Raw genomic sequence first — 22,724 nt, 5'->3', positions numbered from 1 at the left:
CCGATAGGGTAGCTGTACATAGTAGTAGTAGTAGTGTGTGTGTGTGTGTGTGTGTGTGTGTTTGTGTGTTTGTCTATCTGTCTGTCTATTTGTCTGTCTATTTGTTTGTGTGTCTGTCTGTCTATTTGTGTGTGTGTGTCTGTCTGTCTGTCTGTGTACCGGTATAAGGACACAGGCAAACATACATTGTATGTGCTTGCCTGTGTGTGTGTGGTGTGTGTGTGGTGTGTTTGCCTGTATGTATGTGGTGTGTTTGCCTGTGTGTGTGGTGTGTTTGCCTGTGTGTGTGTGTGTGTGTGGTGTGTTTGCCTGTGTGTATGTGGTGTGTTTGCCTGTGTGTGTGATGTGTTTGCCTGTGTGTATGTGGTGTATATGGTGTGTGTGGTGTGTGTGGTGTGTTTGCCTGTGTTTGCCTGTGTATGTGGTGTGTGTATCTGTATTGAGATAGGAGACTGGTAAGGCGTGTGGCTGATTCTGACACTTATTTTCTTGGCCCGTCTTCAGACATCCAACATAGGGGTGTTACAGCTCGCCCAAGCGCAGTTCTTGGCCCAGACATTGTGCAGATATGTAAATATGTGGGCTTACGTGCTTGGGTAGGAGCCTAGGATGTGTACCAAAGTCATTTGTACTCTAGTGGAGCGGTGGCGTATACATGTACATACCTGTGGAACTAACTTTAGTACAGGTCGTCCCTCGTTAATAGGGAGGTTTAGTCCCACGTAATCCGTGGGTACTTTACGTGTGTGTACCACGTGATACTCAGTGACCCACGTACAGACGTTTTCTGAATCACGACATACCGTGTATGGAGGCTCACCCACGTTCCGCCAGAACGTGGGTGAAAATCAGAATTGGGTGCATTGTGCAAGCTGTGAGGGTGCTCAGCTGAAGAAGTTTCCGAAGTACGAAATCAAAATACTGGATGAGCTTCTTAGGCCCGGGTAGCTTCGTCTTTGACCTGGTTTGGGCCTTTCGCTTCATGATTTTGTTTGTTCCGTGTGACTAAACACAACATTGCAACGTGGGTGCCCTTCATCCACTTTACGTGGATCACCCACGTACGCGTTTCCGTTACGTGGGAACTAAACCTCCCTAATACATAATCTCTGGGACTTGACAAATGTTATGTATTAACGGGGTTTATGTACTAAACGAAAGTGTACATAACTTGCTTGTATACCAGAATTTTTTCACTTTTTCAACTAACTTTTCTGAGTGTTTCTTGCTACCATGACTAGGCAGCGAGATATTCTTGATTCCCTCGATTATAACATAAAAATTATGTTATAACGGTCACATTTAGCGAAGATTCTACAGTTGACATGGTACATGCCCAGCCGCACCTGTACAGTCACTCGAAAAAAAAAACAGAGCTTTGTCGGTTTGTGATGTGCGCTCTGATTTCTATGCTAATTGCGTCCACAAGTAGAAACTAGAACACGATGTGCCTCCACTGGAAGGCCAAAAGACCAGTAAATTATGTACTATTGAGGGAGGTGACATGCGGGTACGGAGAAATGTTATGTACTAACGGGGTTTATGTACTAACGGATTATGTACTAAGCGACAAAATTTGTATGGAAGTGACCACGTTTCGTCCGGGACTTGAGATTTCTTATGTACTAGCGGGGTTTATGTACCAACCGGACTCGTATTAACGGGGGACGACCTGTACTTGGTACCGGTACACATGTACATACCTGTGTAACTTTAGTACTTGGTACGCGTACCCATGTGCTACCGTGTTTTCCATTGGTATGAAATGTTGCAAACCTGTCTTACCTTCAGAAAAATCTCAACATGTTCATGGCCGTTCATCACAAGGAGAGGCTCTCTTATGTTGTGTTCAAGAAGGGAAAGCGTGAAGGTGAGTGAGCTGTCCAGCTTTCTAAGGAAACCGTGGGATTGGGTACAGCTTCCTGTCCGCCAAAGTGGTGTGTTGTGTTACGAGTAGTTATGAACAACAGTCCACCACTGTAACCGGCTAATAATTCATTCTAAAATTATAGTCGTTTAGTGCGACAACAAGGCACGAGACTGATAGGGGTACTGAGACATTCAACGATCCGACACCTAGCTCCAACACATCGACAAAGCGCACACCAACAACTTGTAGTTACATGTACTTTAGTGTGCCTGTGTGCCTGTTCTTTATGCTGAAGTGGTGATATCACTTCTCCAAGCATTTAGTCATGTGCTTGAGGAGGGGACATAGAACCTTACACCCAAGCACCCTTGCATGGGACCAAACTCTATCTGTAAACGAGAACTGTTTGCGACTTGAAAATCACATTCCGGCTGTGTGCACATTCGCTTGGTCAGAGAGTTTCAACTCTGGAACGACGCACAATGCAGCCGAGTACAGCATTTCGCATGACCTAGATATTGAGACCATCCAGATTAACTAGTAGGTAGAGCAATCCGTGGTGGACCTATGAGATAAATTCACTTCCCATTTGGCGGTGTGGGCACAGGAACACGGCTCGAAAAATTATGAATCAAACAGAGCAGACGGGTGCCCTCTGCAGAGAGCCAAGCGTGCAAGAAGATAAACTGTTCCATGAATTCAGCCATTGTGGATTGGACTCGACTGGAATGATAGTTCATATCTTAGGCTGTGTTTACATAAGAAATTTCAGCCCGGGTCGAGTTCAGCCCGGGTTGAAAGTCTGTACGATAGACAAAATAGGTCAGCGTTTACATGAAGACAGTTGACCCGGGTCAAATACTGATATGCCGCCAAAAGTCCACTTCTACAGTCCTGTATGGTCACGTGAATCCGTTCGCGCGAAATTTGCATCTGCAGTGCCGTTCAAACCTGGCGCGAGATACGCACAGAAGTACGTTTGTACGATTTTCTTGACCCGGGTTGATTTCAACCCGGGTCAAGCGCAATGCGTCATGTAAAAGCGCCATTCATTTTGTGTACATGGCGGATTGAAACGCTTCATGTAAACACAGCCTAAGTACTTGAACTTGTGTGCGCATGCATGCAGGTGGTGTCGGTGATGGTGGTGTGTGTGTGTGTGTGTGTGTGTGTGTGTGTGTGTGTGTGTGTGTGTGTGTGTGTGTGTGTGTTTGTGTGTGTGTGTGTTTGTGTGAATGCGTGTGTGTACATGCATTCACATCTATCTATCTATCTATCTATCTATCTAAGTGTTATTATCTCAATCTCTCTCTATCTCTCTCTTATTGACCTTCCAAAATGTTCCTCCTTTTTTATTCTTTCTGTGCAGAGACAAAGTTTGGTGAATATGACCGCTTGCTTCGACCGTTACAGCGTCGCGGTGGCCATGCGCTGGCACTGGTATGCAGAGCATCAGGTAAGGCCTTCTCTATGTTCTCTCTGTTCTCTCTGTTCTGTGCTGATGCTAGCTTACTCATCATCAACACTAAACACTGGCCGGGGTGCACTGGAATGTTGAAACAAACTGTATGATGAACACGCTGGAAGCTGCTGCTCCCCCCCCCCCCCCCCCCCCCCCCCCCTGACTACCAAGGCCAGATGCTGTCAACGCTCTGTAAAAGTGTCAACTTTAAAAAGAAGTTTGTTGCAGTTTTCTGTTCTATGATGTGTGGGGTTGGTGATCTATGTCCTTCACCGCTTGATCCGCATTGTGTGTGTGTGTGTGTGTGTGTGTGTGTGTGTGTGTGTGTGTGTGTGTGTGTGTGTGTGTGTGTGTGTTCTGTTTTTCTCCAGGGGAGCTTGAAATCAACACCTATACAAAGGCAAAGAACCCGTAAGATCAACTGTGTATCCTTTGCTCTCACACCCAGCCTCTCTCTCTCTCTCTCTCTCTCTCTCTCTCTCTCTCTCTCTCTCTCTCTCTATGCTTATCTATCTATCAATCTATCCATCTATCTATCCATCTATCTATCTATCTATCTATCTATCTATCTACAAAGGAGTAATTTTGGCAATTGCCGGCAAAGTGCCGAGTGTTTCACACGGAAAAGAGAAATAGGTCCAGTTTGGATTTGTTGTGACTCAAAGTTCCATGCAACTGCAATCATCAGAGGACTGATAATAAAAAAACCTAAGACTAATCATTATGAATCAGATCATGCGTGATACTTGGCACTTAGATTGTCATTACTCTACGCGATACACGGATGAACCTGAAGCGTGCGGGGACACCATTCTCTGTTCGGTGGCATATTAACACAAGGACACAGGCGTACTCCAACAAGTCAAAAAGGTGCAACCTATGCAGAATCGAGAAGCTTACAATATTGAACAATGCCAACAACCCAAAGAGCCTGAACAGAAGAAACGAACTAGTGTCAAAATGCCGCCATGAAAACAAATATTACATACAAAACTTCACATCTAGCGTGACATAGTAGAACAAGCAGCAGCCAGTCGCAATTGCCGCGCAAGGACAGTACCCGGCACCGTAATGACTGGTTTTGGCAATCAGTGCCAATATTATACTTAACCATCACAACCATGCCTGGTTTAGCATATGTCAGTGCCAACATTATGCCACTACTTATCCCTTCCATCATCCATAACACCTGTGTGATATTGGCCTTCATTCGTGTATCGCGTAGAGTAATGACAAAAGCGCCAAGTATCACGCATGATCTGATTTTTTATGATTAGTCTTAGGTTTTTATTTTCAGTCGTCTGATGATTGCAGTGGCATGAAACTTTGAGTCGCGACAAATCCAAACTGGACCTATTTCTCTTTTCCGTGTGCATCTATCTATCTATCTATCTACTCAATCTGCGGACAGAGCTGTTTCATCCTTTGTGGACTCATGAGCGCAGAACAGAGAAAATGAGGCCGAACCTAATGGCAATGAAAAATAAAATTTCCAAAGCCACATTTAAACCAGGCCCGAACGTCCGAGTGCTCAAACTGACAAGGCAGTGAGCTCTGCATAACGCAAACAGCAAAGGCACTACCCCACACGAGAGTGCTGAACTACTACAAGAGCAGGAGCGAAATACTCAATCTGCGGACAGAACTGTTTCGTCCTTTGTGGACTGCGCAGCACAGAGAAAATGAGGCCGAACCTGATAGCAATGAAAAATAAATTTTCCAAAGCCAGATATAAACCAGGCCCGAAAGTACCTTGCCAGAGTGCTCAAACTGACAAGTCGGTGGGTGAGCTCTGCATAATGCAAACAGCAAAGGCACTACCCCACACGAGAGTGCTCATCTATCTTTCTATCTCTGTTTCTCTCTCTGTCTATCTATTCAGTATCTCTATCTCTCCCTCCCTCTCTCCCCTAAGAAGAAGGGAAATAGAGAATAAAAGCAGACTGGACTAACACCTCACTGAGCAAACTGATTTTTAAATCTTAGCAGAGAGACTCCTCGGACTGTGCAATGAGACGAGAGTCTGAGACCTAACTCCACTCGGAACAGGCGACAAATAAAGAGACGTGCACTTGTACACGTGTATTATTACAAACGAGTCCGGAGTTCTGACAAGCCCTCAAACCCGGATAGCGAGGAGCATTCAACTTGTGCTAGGCTCGTACGTGCTCATCTGGAGCGGTGCTCATGTACCTACCCCAAGTTGATCACACCTGGAATGAAAACTTCATGCACGACTACAGTCGTCGCCAACAAAATCCGGCCAATGCCATGAATACAGTGGTACATGTACAGCCGTCCCTCTTTAATCCGGCACTTTATAAACCAGCACCCTCTATAAACCAGCACAATTTTCATTAGCCAAACTGTCCTCTTCATGCACATTACAATAGTAGATCAGATTTGTTAATCCAGCACAATTTCTGTAGCACAAATGGTGCCGGATTATAAAGGGACCACTGTACTGGTAGGGTGCACGTTCACCGGCGGTTCTTCATGGTGGCATGCATGCATTTACGGTACCAGCACAGCACGGCACTGCACTAAGCAGTCTGCGCTGCACTCTGCCTGTAGCCTGCTGCACTGCAGTCGAGTCGAGCAGTGGAGCACTGCATGATGCGGCCCCAGCACCATACAGCTACCGGTAGCTTAGCATTGTATTGGCCGGATTTTTTGCCGACAACTGTACTTGTATGTACGCAGTGATACGTGATTGTGCTCATCCAGTAAAAATCCTTGGAACAGAAGCTCCTGTATCATGCAAACAAAACCTTGCCGCTGTAAAATTGTCAATGCTGTGTTGTAACTTTGCCCTGCACATGTAGTGTCATTTACCGGTCGGTGCGCCGAGCCCGATGGGGGGACATGCTGCCGCACATCGACGTGGCCACCGGGCGCCGCATCCTCTCGCAAGCACCGCGTAAGCACAAGCGAGGTGCTGGGGCCAGCGAGCAGGACTGCGCCGATGGTGACTCGAGTGAAGAGCAAGCGTTAAAGCCGTACAATCCGGAAGATGCAATGCTGGAAGACTTCGACGAGCGGACATTTGACGCTGGTAAAGACGACGCAGTCGAGGGATCCGGCCAACCAAAGGCACGGCGCCGTGCCAAGGATGACCCCGATTTCGCCGGAAGCGATCAACTGTATGCGGATGAGTTTGAAGAACATTAATTTTGTTATTGCTGGTTTGAAAACATGTGTGCATGCCATCGCCAACCTAAATCTTGAAGCGTTTGACCTTTCTTTCGTTCATCATGAGATGCAGTAGAATCCAATCCTTGATTTATAAAACATCACCTCTAACGCACGAAAAATATTTGAAGCAAATAACGAAAACATCAAACCCTGATATGAAACACATTTCCATTTCCTTCTCGACTTACATGTTAGAGATGCACTACTATCTTATTTGCTCTGCTACTTCTCTAGGAGCGAAGGCTGCGCGCGCAACGCCATTCTAGTACAAATAATACAATTTCACATGTAACTGTTTATAGTTCATGTAAGAAATTATTAGCTGCCCTCCTCCATCCATGGCCATAGTCGACTCGGGTACATGACACTGGTGTGGCTGGTGGCGTCATGAGATCTGTTTCTGGCTGTACAGTGCTGTGTTTGCACCGCGTCGTCCTTGGCTTGCACCATTTCGCAGACATAGGAACGCTCGCGCACACTGGAGTGGCTCGACAGGATTTCATGGAGCAGCACTGTAGATCTTCATGATTGTACCGTAAAGTACCGCCAGAGCGCCCCACCATCTCATCCTTTCGTGGTCGTATTGTGGAGGTGGTCTGCTGTCTGTAGGTCATACGACATGAACCTTGTACGCATATTGCACGTTTTGCAGTCAATCCGCACCTTCAAGCTCCACACAAAAACCTGCCAAGTGTGACCACTAAGATTCTCACATCGTACACACTTCGATTTTCCTTTCTCTGGCTGTAAAATCAAGGTGGGGCGCTCTGGCGGTGCTGTCTGTCGACATGTCCCCCTTGGAAAAACGCGATTCCACAGCAAATTTCTCAGAAATGGCGATCATCTGCAGAAATCACTCTTTTGCCTGTGGAATTTTTTAGGGCAAGATAGTAAAATCACTGTCCATACGATTTTCCTTTCTCTGGCTGTAAAATCAAGGTGGGGCGCTCTGGCGGTACTGTCTGTCGACATGTCCCCCTTGGAAAAACGCGATTCCACAGCAAATTTCTCAGAAATGGTAATCATCTGCAGAAATCACTCTTGCCTGTGGAATTTGAATTTTTTAGGGTACTGTCCAGAAAGTAGCAGAAAAACTACTTTGAGATTCGTTTGAGCACATTCCTCTTGCCAGACTAGCCCAGTCAAAAAAAACAAAGACAAAACCAAAAATCTTCACTCCTTAATTTTGGCCTTCAAGGCTTCAGTTTGTGACTGCAAAGGATGTGAAAAGTGCTCCTTTACTTTATGCAACTAACTTATTGGTGCAACCTCTCAATTACAGTGTGGTACTTTGGGTGAGTACATGCAGCCTGTTTGTGATAACGCAGAAATGTTTTGGTTTTCGTCAGGTACGATTAGGTGCTGAAAATTGTGCATCGAACATTCAGGAGACAGTGATCGAAGAAACCAGAGCCCAAGAAAAAAAAGTAGACTCACCTTGGTGGACTACATGAACTCATGTCGGGTATTGGTCAAACCAACACAGACACATTGTAACTACAATACAAATTACATAACAGAACTAGCTTTCTTTTGATTGTTTGTGGTGGCTTTGAAAAAAGCCGGTTGAGTTCGTTGCAGTGGTTAGTTGCACAGCATAGCAGTAGAGACTTAGGCCTTCTTGCTGGCTTGACCAGTCTTCTTGGGCAGAAGAACGGCCTGGATGTTCGGCAGAACACCACCCTGTGCGATCGTCACATGAGACAGAAGACGGTTCAGCTCCTCGTCGTTGCGGATAGCAAGCTGAAGATGACGGGGGTTGATGCGGGTCTTCTTGTTGTCACGAGCGGCGTTGCCAGCCAGCTCAAGGATCTCAGCAGCCAGGTACTCCATGACTGCGGCCAGGTAGACTGGGGCACCAGCACCTACACGCTCGGAGTAGTTGCCATTGCGGAGAAGTCGGTGAACACGGCCAACTGGGAACTGAAGCCCAGCACGGGAAGAGCGGCTCTTGCTCTTGCTCCTGGCCTTTCCTCCTTTACCACGTCCAGACATGATTGCTGTGAAGATAGTGCTCAAAGAACCACTTGCTCAACTAAGAGATGACAGTGAACTTGCTCCAACTCCTCGCCGCCGTGGTTTTTGTACGAACTGCAGCTTGGTTTGAAAATCTGTTTCGATTTTTTCGCGCGCTTTCTCAGTAGCCAATCAACGCGCGGTTCGAAATGTGCCGTACATTTGACCAATCAGCGCGCATCCACGAGGAAAGATTTGACCAATGAGCGGCGACCGCGGGAAAGCTGTGGGCTTTCAAAAAGCGATGTTGTGCACTGAGACCAACCATTGTGGATTTGTATTTTTCACGATAGGAAGTTCTCGGTTTATCCATCTCTTGTCAAAATGGCTCGTACCAAGCAGACTGCCCGTAAGTCAACTGGAGGCAAGGCCCCACGCAAACAGCTGGCTACCAAGGCTGCCCGAAAGAGCGCCCCTGCCACTGGTGGTGTCAAGAAGCCCCATCGTTACAGGCCTGGTACCGTTGCTCTTCGTGAGATCCGCCGTTACCAAAAGTCAACTGAGCTTTTGATCCGCAAGCTGCCATTCCAGCGTCTTGTGCGTGAGATTGCCCAGGACTTCAAGACTGACCTGCGCTTCCAGTCTTCTGCTGTGATGGCTCTCCAGGAGGCCTCAGAGGCTTACCTCGTCGGTCTCTTCGAGGACACCAACTTGTGCGCCATCCACGCCAAGCGTGTCACCATCATGCCCAAGGACATCCAGCTCGCCCGCCGCATCCGTGGAGAGCGTGCCTAAGCACCAGGCTCACTCCGAGTTCTTCCAACTCGACCCACAATACAACCGGCTTTTTTCAAAGCCACCACATTCAGTCAATGAAAGTCGTACTTATCTTTTGTGTGATTGTGTTTCGTAATCTCTTGTTCTCGCAGTCATGCCGTGGAACTGTATACTGGACAAAGGTAGTAGGACATACATAACGTAGTCTTGGTAGTAACGTGAATTGCTCGTGATTAATAGTTTTATTTCACTGGTCCAGCGACGTCCTGCAGGATGATTGCCGCCGTAGTATTTGCCTTGTGATGCAGATAGGCGAAGTCGGCCTAGTTGGTTCCGTTGTAAGGTATGTTCTTGTGAACTGCATACTACAGTATACTAGTACAGTCGTCCCTCTCTAATCCAGCACCCTCGATAAACCAGCACAATTTTCAGTAGCCAAAATGTCCTCTTCATGTACATTGCAGCAGTAAATTAGATTTGTTAATCCAGCAGATTTTCGTGGCACAAATGGTGCCGGATTATAGAGGGACCACTGTACATGTATGTGAATCAAATAATCAACAAAACCGGTTGTATTGCAGTGAATATAAAAAAACCTACCACAACATTGGTTGATAAATAGACACACCTGGCAATATGCTGTCCCCGGGGAAAATTGCGGAAAAAAATCGCAAAAAACGCGGCATAATATGGCATAATTTGCGGTGAATAATATTGATGTGCGGCAATTTTCAGTGAGTATGTAGTGAAATCAATCAGTTACAAGTCTCTGGTGTAAGCACTCGTCATATTTGAGTAAAAAACCGCCACGATGAGACGTTGCTGACCGAACAGTGCACTATGTGTACGTGTAGTGCAACAAAAAAGTTCAAAAATCGCGGAAAACGCGGTCTTTTGAAAAATCGCAAAAAACGCGGAAAAAAACGCGGCCGCGGAATCGCAATTTTCCCCGGGGACAGAATATGGCGGTAAACACACGCTCTCTAGGCTGCAAAGTTCTGGCACAGAGCTCCTTCTCACCACCACCACCATCAGTTCGCGCCTGGCGCCTGGTCGATGCATGGTTGGCGGTATCCGGCATAGCAGGCTGGTACATCAAGTAGTGCATGGCACATAGCAGATGACACAGCAACGACATAGCTCGAAGCCTGCTATGCCGGATACCGCCAACCATGCATCGACCAGGCGCGAACTGATGGTGGTGGTGGTGAGAAGGAGCTCTGTGCCAGAACTTTGCAGCCTAGAGAGCGTGTGTGGGCAGGCGTGTGTTTACCGCCATATTGCCAGGTGTGTCTTTACCACCATATTTATCAACCATAAGTACAGCTGCAGTGGTGTCTTCAAATTCATTCTACCACAACATTGACATTTCAATTTCAAAAAAAATCGGTACCGGTAGATCTACTGTAGCTATAAGCGCACAGAACACACCGTGCATGAGCATGATTGTACATTAGGCTGTCCCCGGGGAAAAAAAACGCGGCATGATATGGCATAATTTGTGGTAAATATGCGGTGAATAATATTGATGTGCGGCAATTTTCAGTGAGTATGTAGTGAAATCAATCAGTTACAAGTCTCTGGTGTAAGCACTCGTCATATCTGAGTAAAAAGCCGCCAAGATGAGACATTGCTGACCGAACATGAGTGCACTGTGTGTACGTCTGTCCCCGGGGAAAATTGCGGAAAAAAATCGCAAAAAACGCGGCATAATATGGCACAATTTGCGGTGAATAATATTGATGAGCGGCAATTTTCAGTGAGTATGTAGTGAAATCAATCAGTTACAAGTCTCTGGTGTAAGCACTCGTCATATTTGAGTAAAAAGCCGCCACGATGAGACGTTGCTGACCGAACAGTGCACTGTGTGTACGTGTAGTGCAACAAAAAAGTTCAAAAAACGCGGTCTTTTAAAAAATCGCAAAAAACGTGGCCGCGGAATTGCAATTTTCCCCGGGGACAGGTACGTGTAGTGCGACAAAAAAGTTCAAAAAACGCGGCCGCGGAATCGCAATTTTCCCCGGGGACAGATTAGGGACCGGCGGATTATGCTCGAAAAGCAGTGAAATTGGCAGAACCATGCAAACCTTATGGCGGTCAATTCCTTGAATTCTGCTCCATTTCTTTATCCACATACCAAACATGCATGAAACTTACCAGAAAAAGTACCGAATTCTGCCAATTTTTCTGCCGGCGGTGCCTAGGCTGGGTGAACAGAAAGTTTCGGTACAGAGAAGCAGTTGATTATGTGTGTTAGTGGTTGTTCGGTGTATTGAAATTTTAAGTATGAAACAGATGCACCGAAAATAAAAGTACACCGAAATTGTGTGAAATTACAGTATCATAGTGACGACTGCGCAACGCCGGGTGCGTACTTGAGTGCCTGCATGCCGCGACTTGATTTCATTGAGCAGTACTGTATACGTACAAAGTTTCACGAAATAACTAAAGTTTGTGCCAAACTAAAAAAAATTCTGAACGTTCGGGGTGACCGACCTCGACCAAGAGCGCAATTTAGTACGTGAATAACCTGTCACATTGAAAGACTCTGCATCGCATATAACCGAGTTCTTGTAAAAAAATTGCAGAATTCTGCAAGGAAAATGAGCGTAAAAACAGAATCTTATCGAATCTGTGCAACCCCACCGAGGTTTGTCATCTCGATAAATTCTAAGCCCAAATTATCTGAAATCCTGACCCAAAATATTTGAAAGCTCCAAAATATACTGCAAGTTGATTTCGAAAGCCATGCTTTTATTGACTATGAATCACAGAACAAATCTCCAGAAATGCTGTCAACAGCCTAATGTTTGCGACGTACTGATATTAATGTTTGCTAATTTTGCGGCGAGAAGAGCATAACGCAAAATATTAACCATTACATCGTGAAATCAAACTTCAACAGTGGGTGTATACAGTGCTCCACAAACATTTGCCATCATAAACTCGCTGGTTCTGAGAAATCGCAAAAAATAGTGACGCAAACATTGGGCGGTTTACAGTAGCAGTTTGTCACTCTTTTCTGCAACATTCCGCGGGATTATCTGAATTCTGCAGCAGTTGATTTCAGGTCTCTCCAAGACTTGCCAGTTTGTGATGGTGAAGGATTGAGTGTGTGCTGAGATAAACCGTGGGTCACGGTACATCCTGTGAATGTATTTGCAGATTTGCGTGCTCGTCTTGCGATTTGTGTAAATGGTACCAAATGTGTGAGTGTGCAAGGCAGCGATGTACACCTGCATGTGCTCACTCGACCAAGTCACTGTTGGTGAGTACAGACCAGTATGTGTTTTATACCGTAGTGGCCAAGAATTCTAGAAGTGTATGTCATGTTACTCATGTATCAGCAGTAGGCATGGAGACTCGTTTCTTTCCTTCGAAGATACCGCATAGTCCCCAATAAATGCTGGTACAGTGACTTTTATTTAAGTTCAGACCTGTACTACTATACATGTAGGAGACTGTACTAGTATTGGATACGTGTACTTTTGTTGTTTCTGAAAAGATTGATTGCCAGAGTTGGGTGGCAAACAACTCGTGATAATGATGCTGTAAGACTGTAAATACATTAGGGCTGAGTCGGGTAGCATTTTCTTCGGGTATCAGGTCCAGTTGTTTTCCACGGGTACCCGATCGGGTAATGTTTCCATGGTAAGACCGCAATGCACCCCAGCCCCTTCCCTTACACACTGGGTAGACATGCGGAGTATAACATGAGTTATTTGTACGCGTGAACTGTACATGATGTCATCTGCGACTTCGGGTACCATTCGGTACCCGTCTACCGGAGGTCCTCACAGGTACCCGACTACCCGTGCACACCACTAAAGTACATCCAACCATGGTAAGAATCAGTACTACAAAGACACAAAGATGATGAACAGGTAAGAAAAACGAAGTAAGGTGGACCCTGGTACTTGTACCCCAGTAATGCCCATCACATCATTCCGGCATGTATTAGACACGTGTCGACTCGGCTTCTATATTTTTGATCCACACTCAACGTGTACTACAATTGGAGACGTGTACGCTGCGGTAGTGCTTGGAGCGTCCCCAAGTTTTTCGGCATTTGTAGTGTTCTTTATTTCTCCAGTCCAAAACAACAAGAGGCGAAGACTCAAGTCATGCACAGCAATTAAAACCCGCGAAGTCCGTTTCACGCACCCGGGAAACGACACATGTACATGTACATGGTACTGAGATCCATAACATTACACGATGTACTACTACATGTATCATGAATGTTTGGGGTGGCCAAGGAATGCCACAGCGCATACCAGTATGTAGACTTGGACACTACATCTCTCCCAAGCACAGATGATGAAAACTGAAAACACGAGGTGCAACTGTCACTGAGATTCACTGTCAAACTCTATACATGCATCTACATGTACAGTCAACTTCGCTTATAGCTCGACTTGTCAGGGGTTCTAGGGCTGATAATCCCCTGACCCAGGGGATTATTCTTCATAATCCCCTAGGTGAGGGGAAAGAGCCCAAGACTTTGGACTGCTCTCACTATACCTAGCGAGAGTAGGCCAAAGCAAGCTAGCCAAACAAACCCCAAAGAGCCAGCCTGGAAGCTGCTGTGTGAAATCTCAATCAAATGACTTTATTATAGGAAGGTAATTGAACAAGTGGACATATTTACAAAACTCTCACATGAGCACCGTGAATATGTTTTTTTGTATTAGATGAACATGGATGTGACATGTGAACGTGCAATTACAGCTGCTCATGAATAATTGGCAACAAAGTACATGACTGTACAGGCGCGTACGCAGGGTCACCTCTAGGGGGGTTTCCAACCGAATCGCAAACAATTGCTCGTTCTTACCCTTTCTAAAGAGCCCTACGAATTTTTCAGAATTATGCATTTTTTCGTGTTCTTTGGATCATAACTTCAGTTCTACTCACTCAATCTTCATTATCTTGGGCTTCCTGGAAGTGGAAAGGTACCAGGGGGAGAATGAGGTCGACCATGATACTCCAGGACTCAAGTTTGGGGCATTTTTTCGCACCGTCGCTGCACTCTACCGCTATAAATAGCCATAGCGCTGGATATGTACATGACTGTACTGTGTCCTGGCCAAAAGCCCCAACGCGTCCTGCTCCAGCGATTTCGTTTTTCTTGATCGCAGAGTTTCGATTTTTTTGGCTGTGTTCTCTTGAAAATATCACAAGTGAAGCCCCTGCAAAATTGAGCAAGTCAGCGCGACGAAAAGTCCCAAATTCTGGATACTCCAGTCGCACTGCGCACTTTTCAAAATGGAAAATCGCGGCTCAACTTACGAATGATTTATCTCAAGAGACATTGCTCGCAGCGCGTCGAAAATTGTTTCAACGGACAGCTGAGAGTTTTCTATTCGACCTGGATATTTGGATCGTTGGATTTGAGCGAGATTTGACTGAGTTGCGATCTGTTGAAGTTTTGCATTCTTGCCAGATCGATCGTGGGCCCTACCAAAAATGCCCCAAAACGTTGCTCGTTTGGAACATTTGGGGGGTTTCCGGGCAACGGGAAACCCCCCCTGCGTACGCGCCTGCTGTATGTCTGCAACGTCAACGACAACGTTGCCATGGAAACTGAGCAACAAATGAAAGCAATTACACTGTATTGTATCGTAAATAGGTTTACTATGGAACCTAAACAAGAGAAATGTTGTTCTTTGTATTTGAATTCGCAAGAAATCCAACACGCACGCATCTCGATCTCAACAACAATGTTGCCATGGAAACTGAACACTGGTCATACCGCCCATCAGGCATCACCCTCGGCCTCCCTCCCTCCCCCTCAAAAATTAATTGGCTGAGAAAATTCAAAGAGAAAAACACACAGATCAGGACTTACAAGAGTACACAACATGTGGGGCCTGAACTCCCACCAGAACAAGAAGAAATCCATAAAAGCAGGCTGAGGCAATGTAAAGAGAAAAAAAGATCAGGTATTGTTTTTTTCATTTTTCATTTGTCAAATTGTGTTTTGTTCCTGTGTCATGTTTCCTTGCTTTGCAAGCTTGCCTTTCCTTTTTTTGTTGAGCTTGAAAAAGTACTACTGAGTACTGTACTCCCTGCTTACAACTGAAAAAAGTGTGAAAGCCAACAACTGTGTACCGTGCACGTGATGGCTGCGCAGACTAGGCCTAGCCCAAATTTGCTCGGGGCGCTTCGATATTTTGCCGGCAAATTTTGCCCGATCACTTTCCATATTTTGCTTGGCATTGCCTTTCGTTTCCGATATTTTGCTCCATTTTGCTCCTGCTTTGTGGCAAAAATGGCTTCGAATGAACCGTCTACTTGGTAAAAGTGGATGGTGACTCTGACGAGGAAAGCAAAACTTATAATGGTGTCAGTATTACGGATTTTGGAGCATGATTTCAAATTTATGTACCCCTGACAACCTGCACGAGCTACATGTATTTCAGCACGACGTTGGCCCAATGAAACCAACGAAATTTGAATAAAATTACCAAAACACACCCGGATCCTCTGTAAATTCGATGTTTTGCTCGGAATTTGCCAGCAATTTCTTTTTGTTGGAAAATTCGATATTTTGCTGGAAGAATTGCCGGCAAATTTGGGCTAGGCCTAGCGCAGACCCCTGACAAGTCGAGCTATATACAGATAGTGCACGGATTGGTCCTCGGAAGAATATTTTTCATAATCCCCGCGGCGCTGCGCGCCTTGGGGATTATGAAAAATATTCTCCTCGGATCCGTGCACTATCCTATACATAACGACACTCGGCGGGGCATCAGAAAAGTGTCGTTATTCACAAAGTGTCGTTATACCCGAAGTCTCATTATGTATTACAGTTGGATGGGACTTTGCTCTGGGCATGGAAATTCTGTCGTTATTCGCGAATTGTCGTTATATCCGCAGTCGTTATTAGCGAAGTTGACTGTACATGTACCGGGACTTGTATAATAATAATAATAATAATAATACTGGGATGACGACTACACCATAGCTCAGTGGTTAGAGCATCGCTGGCTACAAGCGAAGGTCCCTGGTTCGAGTCCTGGTGGTGACAGTCAATTTTTTCTTCAGACTTTTCCCGTTTGTCTCTTTCCCTCAAACCAGTTAAAATAATAATAATAATAATAATCTTTATTAGGATGACCCAGAGGCTTGTCGCCTATCAAGGGGTTCACTGCTTTGAAGGATGTACATGTACACGTATGAGCTAAAGTGAAAGTAGTGAAAAGTTGTGCAGCGTGAATGCGTTGGGGAGCACACGGGGGGGGGGGGGGGGGGGGGGGGGGTTATGTACATGGCGTAGGCATACCGGAGAGCGAAGCACCATGTTTGCAAGTGAGTTTGCGAAGCTCATTCTTGAAAACAATAATGGATGGTTCTGCAGTTAGTCTTGGTGGGAGGCAGTTCCATAAGAGGGAGGTTTGGAAGAGAAACAACGATTTTGATGTGGTCTTTGCTTTAGGGAGAATAATTTTGTTAGGGCGTCTCGCACTCTGCGTGATATTGAAATGGAATGAAGCTAGGCAACGTCGATACTTGAAAATAAATTTGTGCATGGTAACCAAGCTTAAAAACTGCCTGCGATAAAGAAGGGATTCAATGTTAGCTTTTTTATTAAGATCCTGCTTGGGTGTATTAAAGTCGATTTGGATTTTGCGTTTCCTAAGGTAGGATCTTGCAAACCTGGCCTGGACTCTATCCAGCTCAGTCAAGTCGCTTGAACGAAGACGAAAGGACCACACTACGACGCTATACTCAATCACAGGTCTAACATAGCACTTGTAGAGGAGCATCATGGCCTGCGGTGTAAGACGATGTGCCATGTGACAAAGTAGGCTTACTCTCTGCTTGAATTTGCGACTGATGTCAAGGTAGTGTTGACGGAAGTTTAGGTCTGCACTGAAGCGAACTCCCAGATGTTTGAGGATGTCAATACTGGGAAGAGGTAGACCCTCCATAGTGTAGGTGGCAGATGTTGGTGCTGGTGATGATGCTGCCACTGGCTTATAACGGAAGCTTAAAACAGAAGTTTTTGAGGGCGAAAACTCTCCGCCTCTTTCCCTGGCCCAGTTTTGACATGCATGAATGTCCGCTTGGATACCAGGACTTGACAGAGAGCCTTTGTACGGCAAAAGTAGAGTGACATCATCCGCAAACAAGAAGGTGTGCGAATGATGTATGGCTTCTGGTAGGTCATTAATGTAGATCACGAACAGTAGAGGAGACAGATGCGATCCCTGGGGAACACCACAGTTGGTGACTTTGGGCACTGACATGCATGACTCAATCTTCACGGCTATGCTTCGATCCTGCAAATAACTCTTAGTCCAGGCAGTGACTTTATGGTCCGAGAAGTTGCTGACTTGACGGAGGAGAGTTGAGTGGCTTACTCTGTCAAATGCCTTGCAGAAATCTAGGGAGACCAGGTCGAAGTTCAGACGCTCATCAATGTAGTCGGCCATTTGCTGGGTAAGTATAATAAGCTGGTCTGTCGCAGACTTCTCCTTCACGTACGCGTATTGTTGACTGCATATCTTCTGTTTTATTGTTAGGTAAGCCTGGAGTTGTTTCGCTACTATTTTTTCAAAGAGTTTTGCTATACAGGGGAGGAGGGATATTGGGCGGTAGTTCGTAGGGTGAGTTGGGCAACCTTTCTCCTTGTACACTGGGATAATCGTGGCCATCTTCCAAGCGGAAGGGAACTCGCCTTGCTCAAGACTGTAGTTGAATAGTTTAGCCAGAGCGGCAGAGGTACACACAGGATGTCTGCACAGCGGCTGAGGATGGCATTTGATAGGTAACTGTCAGCAGATGATTTGTGCACAGACAATGTTCTTGCAGCTTCATAGACATCTGTGGATTTGATTTTTGTGAACGAAAATGGCTCTTGGTCATCAATGGTGCTGGATGATGGACAACGACTTGGTTGCTGATTTGGGGAATCTGCGGTGCATTGCTTCCTGAAGAATTCACAAAGGATTTCAGCTTTGGCTTTGCTAGATGTGTGGGTGCCGTCATCATCCGCGAGAAGTTGTATCATCTCACTTGGATGAACTCCGGGTGTGTGTGTGTGTGTGCAAACCAGTAGTCAAATACAGGTACCGGTATTTGACGACTCCCTGGTGCAAACCCGTGCCATTGCCAGGTGCTTGCTTTTCGGAGAAATGGACTTCAGAAACATAATTGGAACAGCATTCCGGGATTCCATGGGGATTTCAGAAAAAATTGTGAAAAACTCTAAAATTTGACCCATTTATGGCCAAAAATAGGAGGATATCATCTTTTTCTGAATGGACTGACGTCATGACTGTACAGTGTAGTTTGATCACGCGCACTTGGTCACTTTGATTTCTGGCACATCATCACGCGCACTGCACGGCCGCGAGTATGCGTACATACATGTACGGTAGTAGACTGCATGTAGCGCGCGTACTAGCCATTTTGTTGCTATGGACGGTTGCGAAGATGGTCACCAGCCAATCAGCGGGCCGAAAAGGGGAAAGATTTGACCAATCATCAGCGTCCGCGGGAAAGCTGTTGGCTTTCAAAAAGCAATGCTGTGCGGAGAACAAAGTCATTGTGGATTTGTGTTCTTTCACGTTTGGAAGTTCTCGGTTTGTCCATATCTTTTCCATCAAAATGGCCCGTACCAAGCAGACTGCCCGTAAGTCAACTGGAGGCAAGGCCCCACGCAAACAGCTGGCTACCAAGGCTGCCCGAAAGAGCGCCCCTGCCACTGGTGGTGTCAAGAAGCCCCATCGTTACAGGCCTGGTACCGTTGCTCTTCGTGAGATCCGCCGTTACCAAAAGTCAACTGAGCTTTTGATCCGCAAGCTGCCATTCCAGCGTCTTGTGCGTGAGATTGCCCAGGACTTCAAGACTGACCTGCGCTTCCAGTCTTCTGCTGTGATGGCTCTCCAGGAGGCCTCAGAGGCTTACCTCGTCGGTCTCTTCGAGGACACCAACTTGTGCGCCATCCACGCCAAGCGTGTCACCATCATGCCCAAGGACATCCAGCTCGCCCGCCGCATCCGTGGAGAGCGTGCCTAAGCGCCAGGCTCCTGGTATTTCCAGAGTTCTTCCAACTCGAACCACAACAACCGGCTTTTTTCAAAGCCACCACATTCAATCAATGAAGCCGTGTTCGTGTTGTAGCAGTATTATTGTGCTACTATGTAATTACTGTTGATCATTCGGGAGAGAAATCATCGTGATTGTAGGCAATCCGGTAATTCTCAGAAACTGCCCGGGATGTTGCAGTTCTCCTTGTTGGATTGTTCCACTACCAGGAACACTAGTCATGTAGGGAGTTGACTCACTGCTGGTGTTGTGACAGTTTTTCCTTTGTCCAGTTTGAATTTGGGGTGTTTGTGCAATACTTTCGAGAGAATGCACGTTATTTCCAGTGTGTTTCAAAAATCCTAACCACCAACGATTTTGTCGTATGTGAGCTGCCTGGAAAAACTCGTGATCTCTAAGAAATATTCTGCGCGAAAGCATGAAGAATGGCCAACACACCGGTGCACCATGCACCACAATCTAAAGAGGATTGTCGAGGTCGTCGGTGTTGGTTTTCTGGCAAGTAAGTTTTGCGATATATTATGTGATTAATTTATGCATGCATACAAATTCAGGGCTCACAGTATAGTAGGCATGCAGGATCGACAAAAGCGTCGTGCGAGGGCGGGTTTGGTGCACGTGAGTCGCGTGACCCCGGGAGAGTACCGATCGTGTACATCCCACGCATCCAAAACAGAACAGAAAAGAGAAAGAACCAGAGTTGTACTTGTAGCCTGTTCTCGTAGTTTTAGAGCCGATGTTCGCGATATTTTGGAGGAGAAGGCGAAACGCAACCTGTGCTAGTCCCAGTAAAAACAACATGCCATGTTCGACCAAAAGCTGATCCTACAATGAGCGATCGTGATGATTCCACAGGTAAGAAGACAAACAAACGAGTCAGAGCTCGCCAGGCAGGTAACGCCGAGAACATGATGATACCACACGGAGCTGGTGATCGAATGGAGGTAAACGGGACCAGCAAATCCACCGGGCGTATGTCGAGGGCCACTGAAGACCAGGTTTCCCAGGGTGCCAGTTCCTCCATGATGGCGAAATGCGCTGCCACAAGAACTCCAGCGAGAATGAAAGCACAGCAACCAACGCCGCGGGCGAACTGAGGAGAGAACACTGAACAATCTGTGCTCAATGATTTTCTCTTCGACGGCACGCGTTGCCGTTCTGCTGCATGCATGCGTTTTTCTTGTTGTTTGATCTTCACACATTTTCGCGCAAGCGGTTGCGCGCCGCTGGGACTCGGGGTTACTAAAATCAGTACAGAGCATCTCCCCCTTGGTCGATTTGGACAATCTATGGCTCAAAATTTTCAGGAGACCCTGGCAAAGAAATTTACCGAGACGTTTTTGGATACTCCTTTCGAATGCTGTACTATATCTCACGAAGTTTACGCATATGCTCTGGCATACCCGTGTGAGTAATGAAAATTTGTTTCGGTAAATCTTTTGGAACACCTGTCATCTGTGCCTGGGCCAAGTCCCAGCTTCGTAGAACCTGGCTGAAGTGCTGCTAACTCCTTCAAACACCCCCTACTTCGAGCAAAAATCCGACGAAATGCTGACTGCTGATTGGCCAAGCTGGCATTTTGGAGCACGTGCACCGCCCCCATCTAATCGACGCTTTTCTACGCAACTGTGAGCCCTGAAATTGTTTCTACAGTCCATTTCAAAACTATACGCGTAGGGTTTTTGAAATATTTCAAATTTGGCTGGAACTTTTTGAGAATAGTTTTCGGAATATTGCTCAGGGCCGCTCCACTCTCATAATTATAGTTTCTAAACGATTGGATAACAGACGCCGGAAAAATATATGCACAAAGTGATCACAGATTTTATGTGGTATAGATGCTGGCATAACGGTTTTTGCCTAGGTACGCGTCTATAGTTTTGAAATGGATTGTAAGATCAACAGAAATCAGAATGTCCCAGCCTGACCTCTTTGAAGCGACGTCAAGTTCTTTATTTTTTACTACAGCAGAGTCGCGCGCCCAAGAACGTTGTTTCCAAGGGGTGAGCCTGGGACATTCTTATTTTTTCAGCAATCTGGCTGCGCTCTTATCATGTTCTTACAAAACGTAGAAACAATCCGCACTGGATTTTTTTTTCAATTTTACGATGCCTCTTGTACGGGCAAAATTAATAAACCGATACAATCATATCATGAAAATACAAAAGAGGACCAAAATGATAAAGTAATATTATATTGTTTGCGTTCCGGCTCTCCGCCTTCTCCACAGAAACACATGCCCATAATATCAAAAACGGGCGACGCCAGCTTCTGCAACAACAACCTCAGCAGTGATCATATCAAGAGTCCATAAACGAGAGTATGCAACTGTGATCTCTTTTCTATGGGCCAGATGCGTGGCGCGCTGCCTTCATTACATCATTCAACTGCAGCCCGCACTTTCCCTCTGGTTTGAAATGAACTGGAGTTCACGCGCCAGAATTTAGAGATCGCGTGGGTACTGGAACGAATCGAGCAAAACGGATGGGTTCGTATGAGAAATTGTGAGTTTGAATGCATGCTTTCAGAGCGCGATGAAGCCAAGTTACGTAATGAAGGCAGCGCGCCGCGCACTGACCCATAACCACAGTTGCATACTCTTCTTTAGGGGCCATCCGTAAATATAGATATTTATTTAGAAACGAAAACTAGTCGTTTAGGGGGGAGGGGGTTTAGCGCCTGTTCGTTTCTCGAAAAATCGATGCACAGTTTGTATGTGTGGGCACGTCCAGAAAAGAAAAAATATCGATGCTATGCATCGTTTGTATGTGTTCGTTTCTGAGGGAGGGGGGTTGAAAAGAAACGACTAGTTTTCGTTTCTAAATAAATATCGGTATTTACGGATGGCCCCTTATGCACTCTTGATCATAATTATGTATCCCACAAGCTGCCAGAAAACCAACACCGCCGTTCTAAGCTTTAGGCCGTGGTGTTCTTAGAATTTCTGGCTGGACGTTCTTGGGCTCCACGTTCTTCAGCGCGCAACTCTACTGTAGCCAGTAGTGTAGGGCGCTCGCCTCAACTGTATCGCCAGTATTATCAAGAGTCCATAAACACGGACTCTTGGTATTATTAATTTTTATATCCTGTCCGCTCAGTGACTCCGTTCTTAACGTTCAAGCAGTAACCGCTGCATTTTGGCCGCTCAGTAACCTGGTCACTATTGGTGCTTGCACTCCGTTTCCCACACGCGCACGCACACTTCCCCGCACGCACACTAGCACATACATGCGCGTACTTACATACACCCATCTCCATACACACCTCTATCCGGTTGTGCACTTTCATTTCTCTCCGGGGTTTTTCTTTTCCTTTTTTTCACAACCATCACATGTAGCAGAGCTCAAAAGAGACAGAAGCGGAAAGGTTAGCAGTTGCTGCCTGGTACGCGAACTGTTCTATTAT

At 46.0% G+C, this 22,724-nt stretch overlaps 4 protein-coding genes across 4 annotated transcripts in view; 3 read left to right on the top strand and 1 right to left on the bottom strand.

Annotated features, from left to right (window-relative positions):
- Positions 1-6,875, top strand: part of LOC135815609 (methyltransferase-like protein 17, mitochondrial) — a 24,227-nt gene extending 17,352 nt beyond the window's left edge. The window contains exons 11-14 of the mRNA XM_065328926.1: positions 1,792-1,870; positions 3,240-3,326; positions 3,704-3,743; positions 6,158-6,875. Of these exons, the coding sequence (XP_065184998.1) occupies positions 1,792-1,870; positions 3,240-3,326; positions 3,704-3,743; positions 6,158-6,503 (552 nt within the window). The 3' untranslated portion in view covers positions 6,504-6,875. The remainder of the gene's footprint in view (positions 1-1,791; positions 1,871-3,239; positions 3,327-3,703; positions 3,744-6,157) is intronic.
- A 1,161-nt stretch (positions 6,876-8,036) lies between these two features.
- LOC135815610 (histone H2A) lies at positions 8,037-8,593 on the bottom strand. The gene has a single exon (XM_065328927.1). It carries the CDS (start codon positions 8,520-8,522, stop codon positions 8,139-8,141), a length of 384 nt encoding a protein of 127 aa, XP_065184999.1. The 5' UTR covers positions 8,523-8,593; the 3' UTR covers positions 8,037-8,138.
- Positions 8,594-8,826: 233 nt separating this feature from the next.
- LOC135815607 (histone H3) lies at positions 8,827-12,442 on the top strand. Its single transcript, XM_065328924.1, has 2 exons — positions 8,827-9,603; positions 12,426-12,442. Exon 1 carries the CDS (start codon positions 8,868-8,870, stop codon positions 9,276-9,278), a length of 411 nt encoding a protein of 136 aa, XP_065184996.1. The 5' UTR covers positions 8,827-8,867; the 3' UTR covers positions 9,279-9,603; positions 12,426-12,442.
- A 6,375-nt stretch (positions 12,443-18,817) lies between these two features.
- On the top strand, positions 18,818-19,671 carry LOC135815608 (histone H3). The gene has a single exon (XM_065328925.1). It carries the CDS (start codon positions 18,879-18,881, stop codon positions 19,287-19,289), a length of 411 nt encoding a protein of 136 aa, XP_065184997.1. The 5' UTR covers positions 18,818-18,878; the 3' UTR covers positions 19,290-19,671.
- Positions 19,672-22,724: the final 3,053 nt, after the last annotated feature.

The sequence above is a fragment of the Sycon ciliatum genome, chromosome 4 (assembly GCF_964019385.1).
Source record: "Sycon ciliatum chromosome 4, ocSycCili1.1, whole genome shotgun sequence".
Taxonomy (NCBI): Eukaryota; Metazoa; Porifera; class Calcarea; order Leucosolenida; family Sycettidae; genus Sycon; species Sycon ciliatum.
The sequence above is the reverse complement of the archived record's forward strand: the minus strand, read 5'-3'. Positions and strand labels throughout refer to the sequence as shown.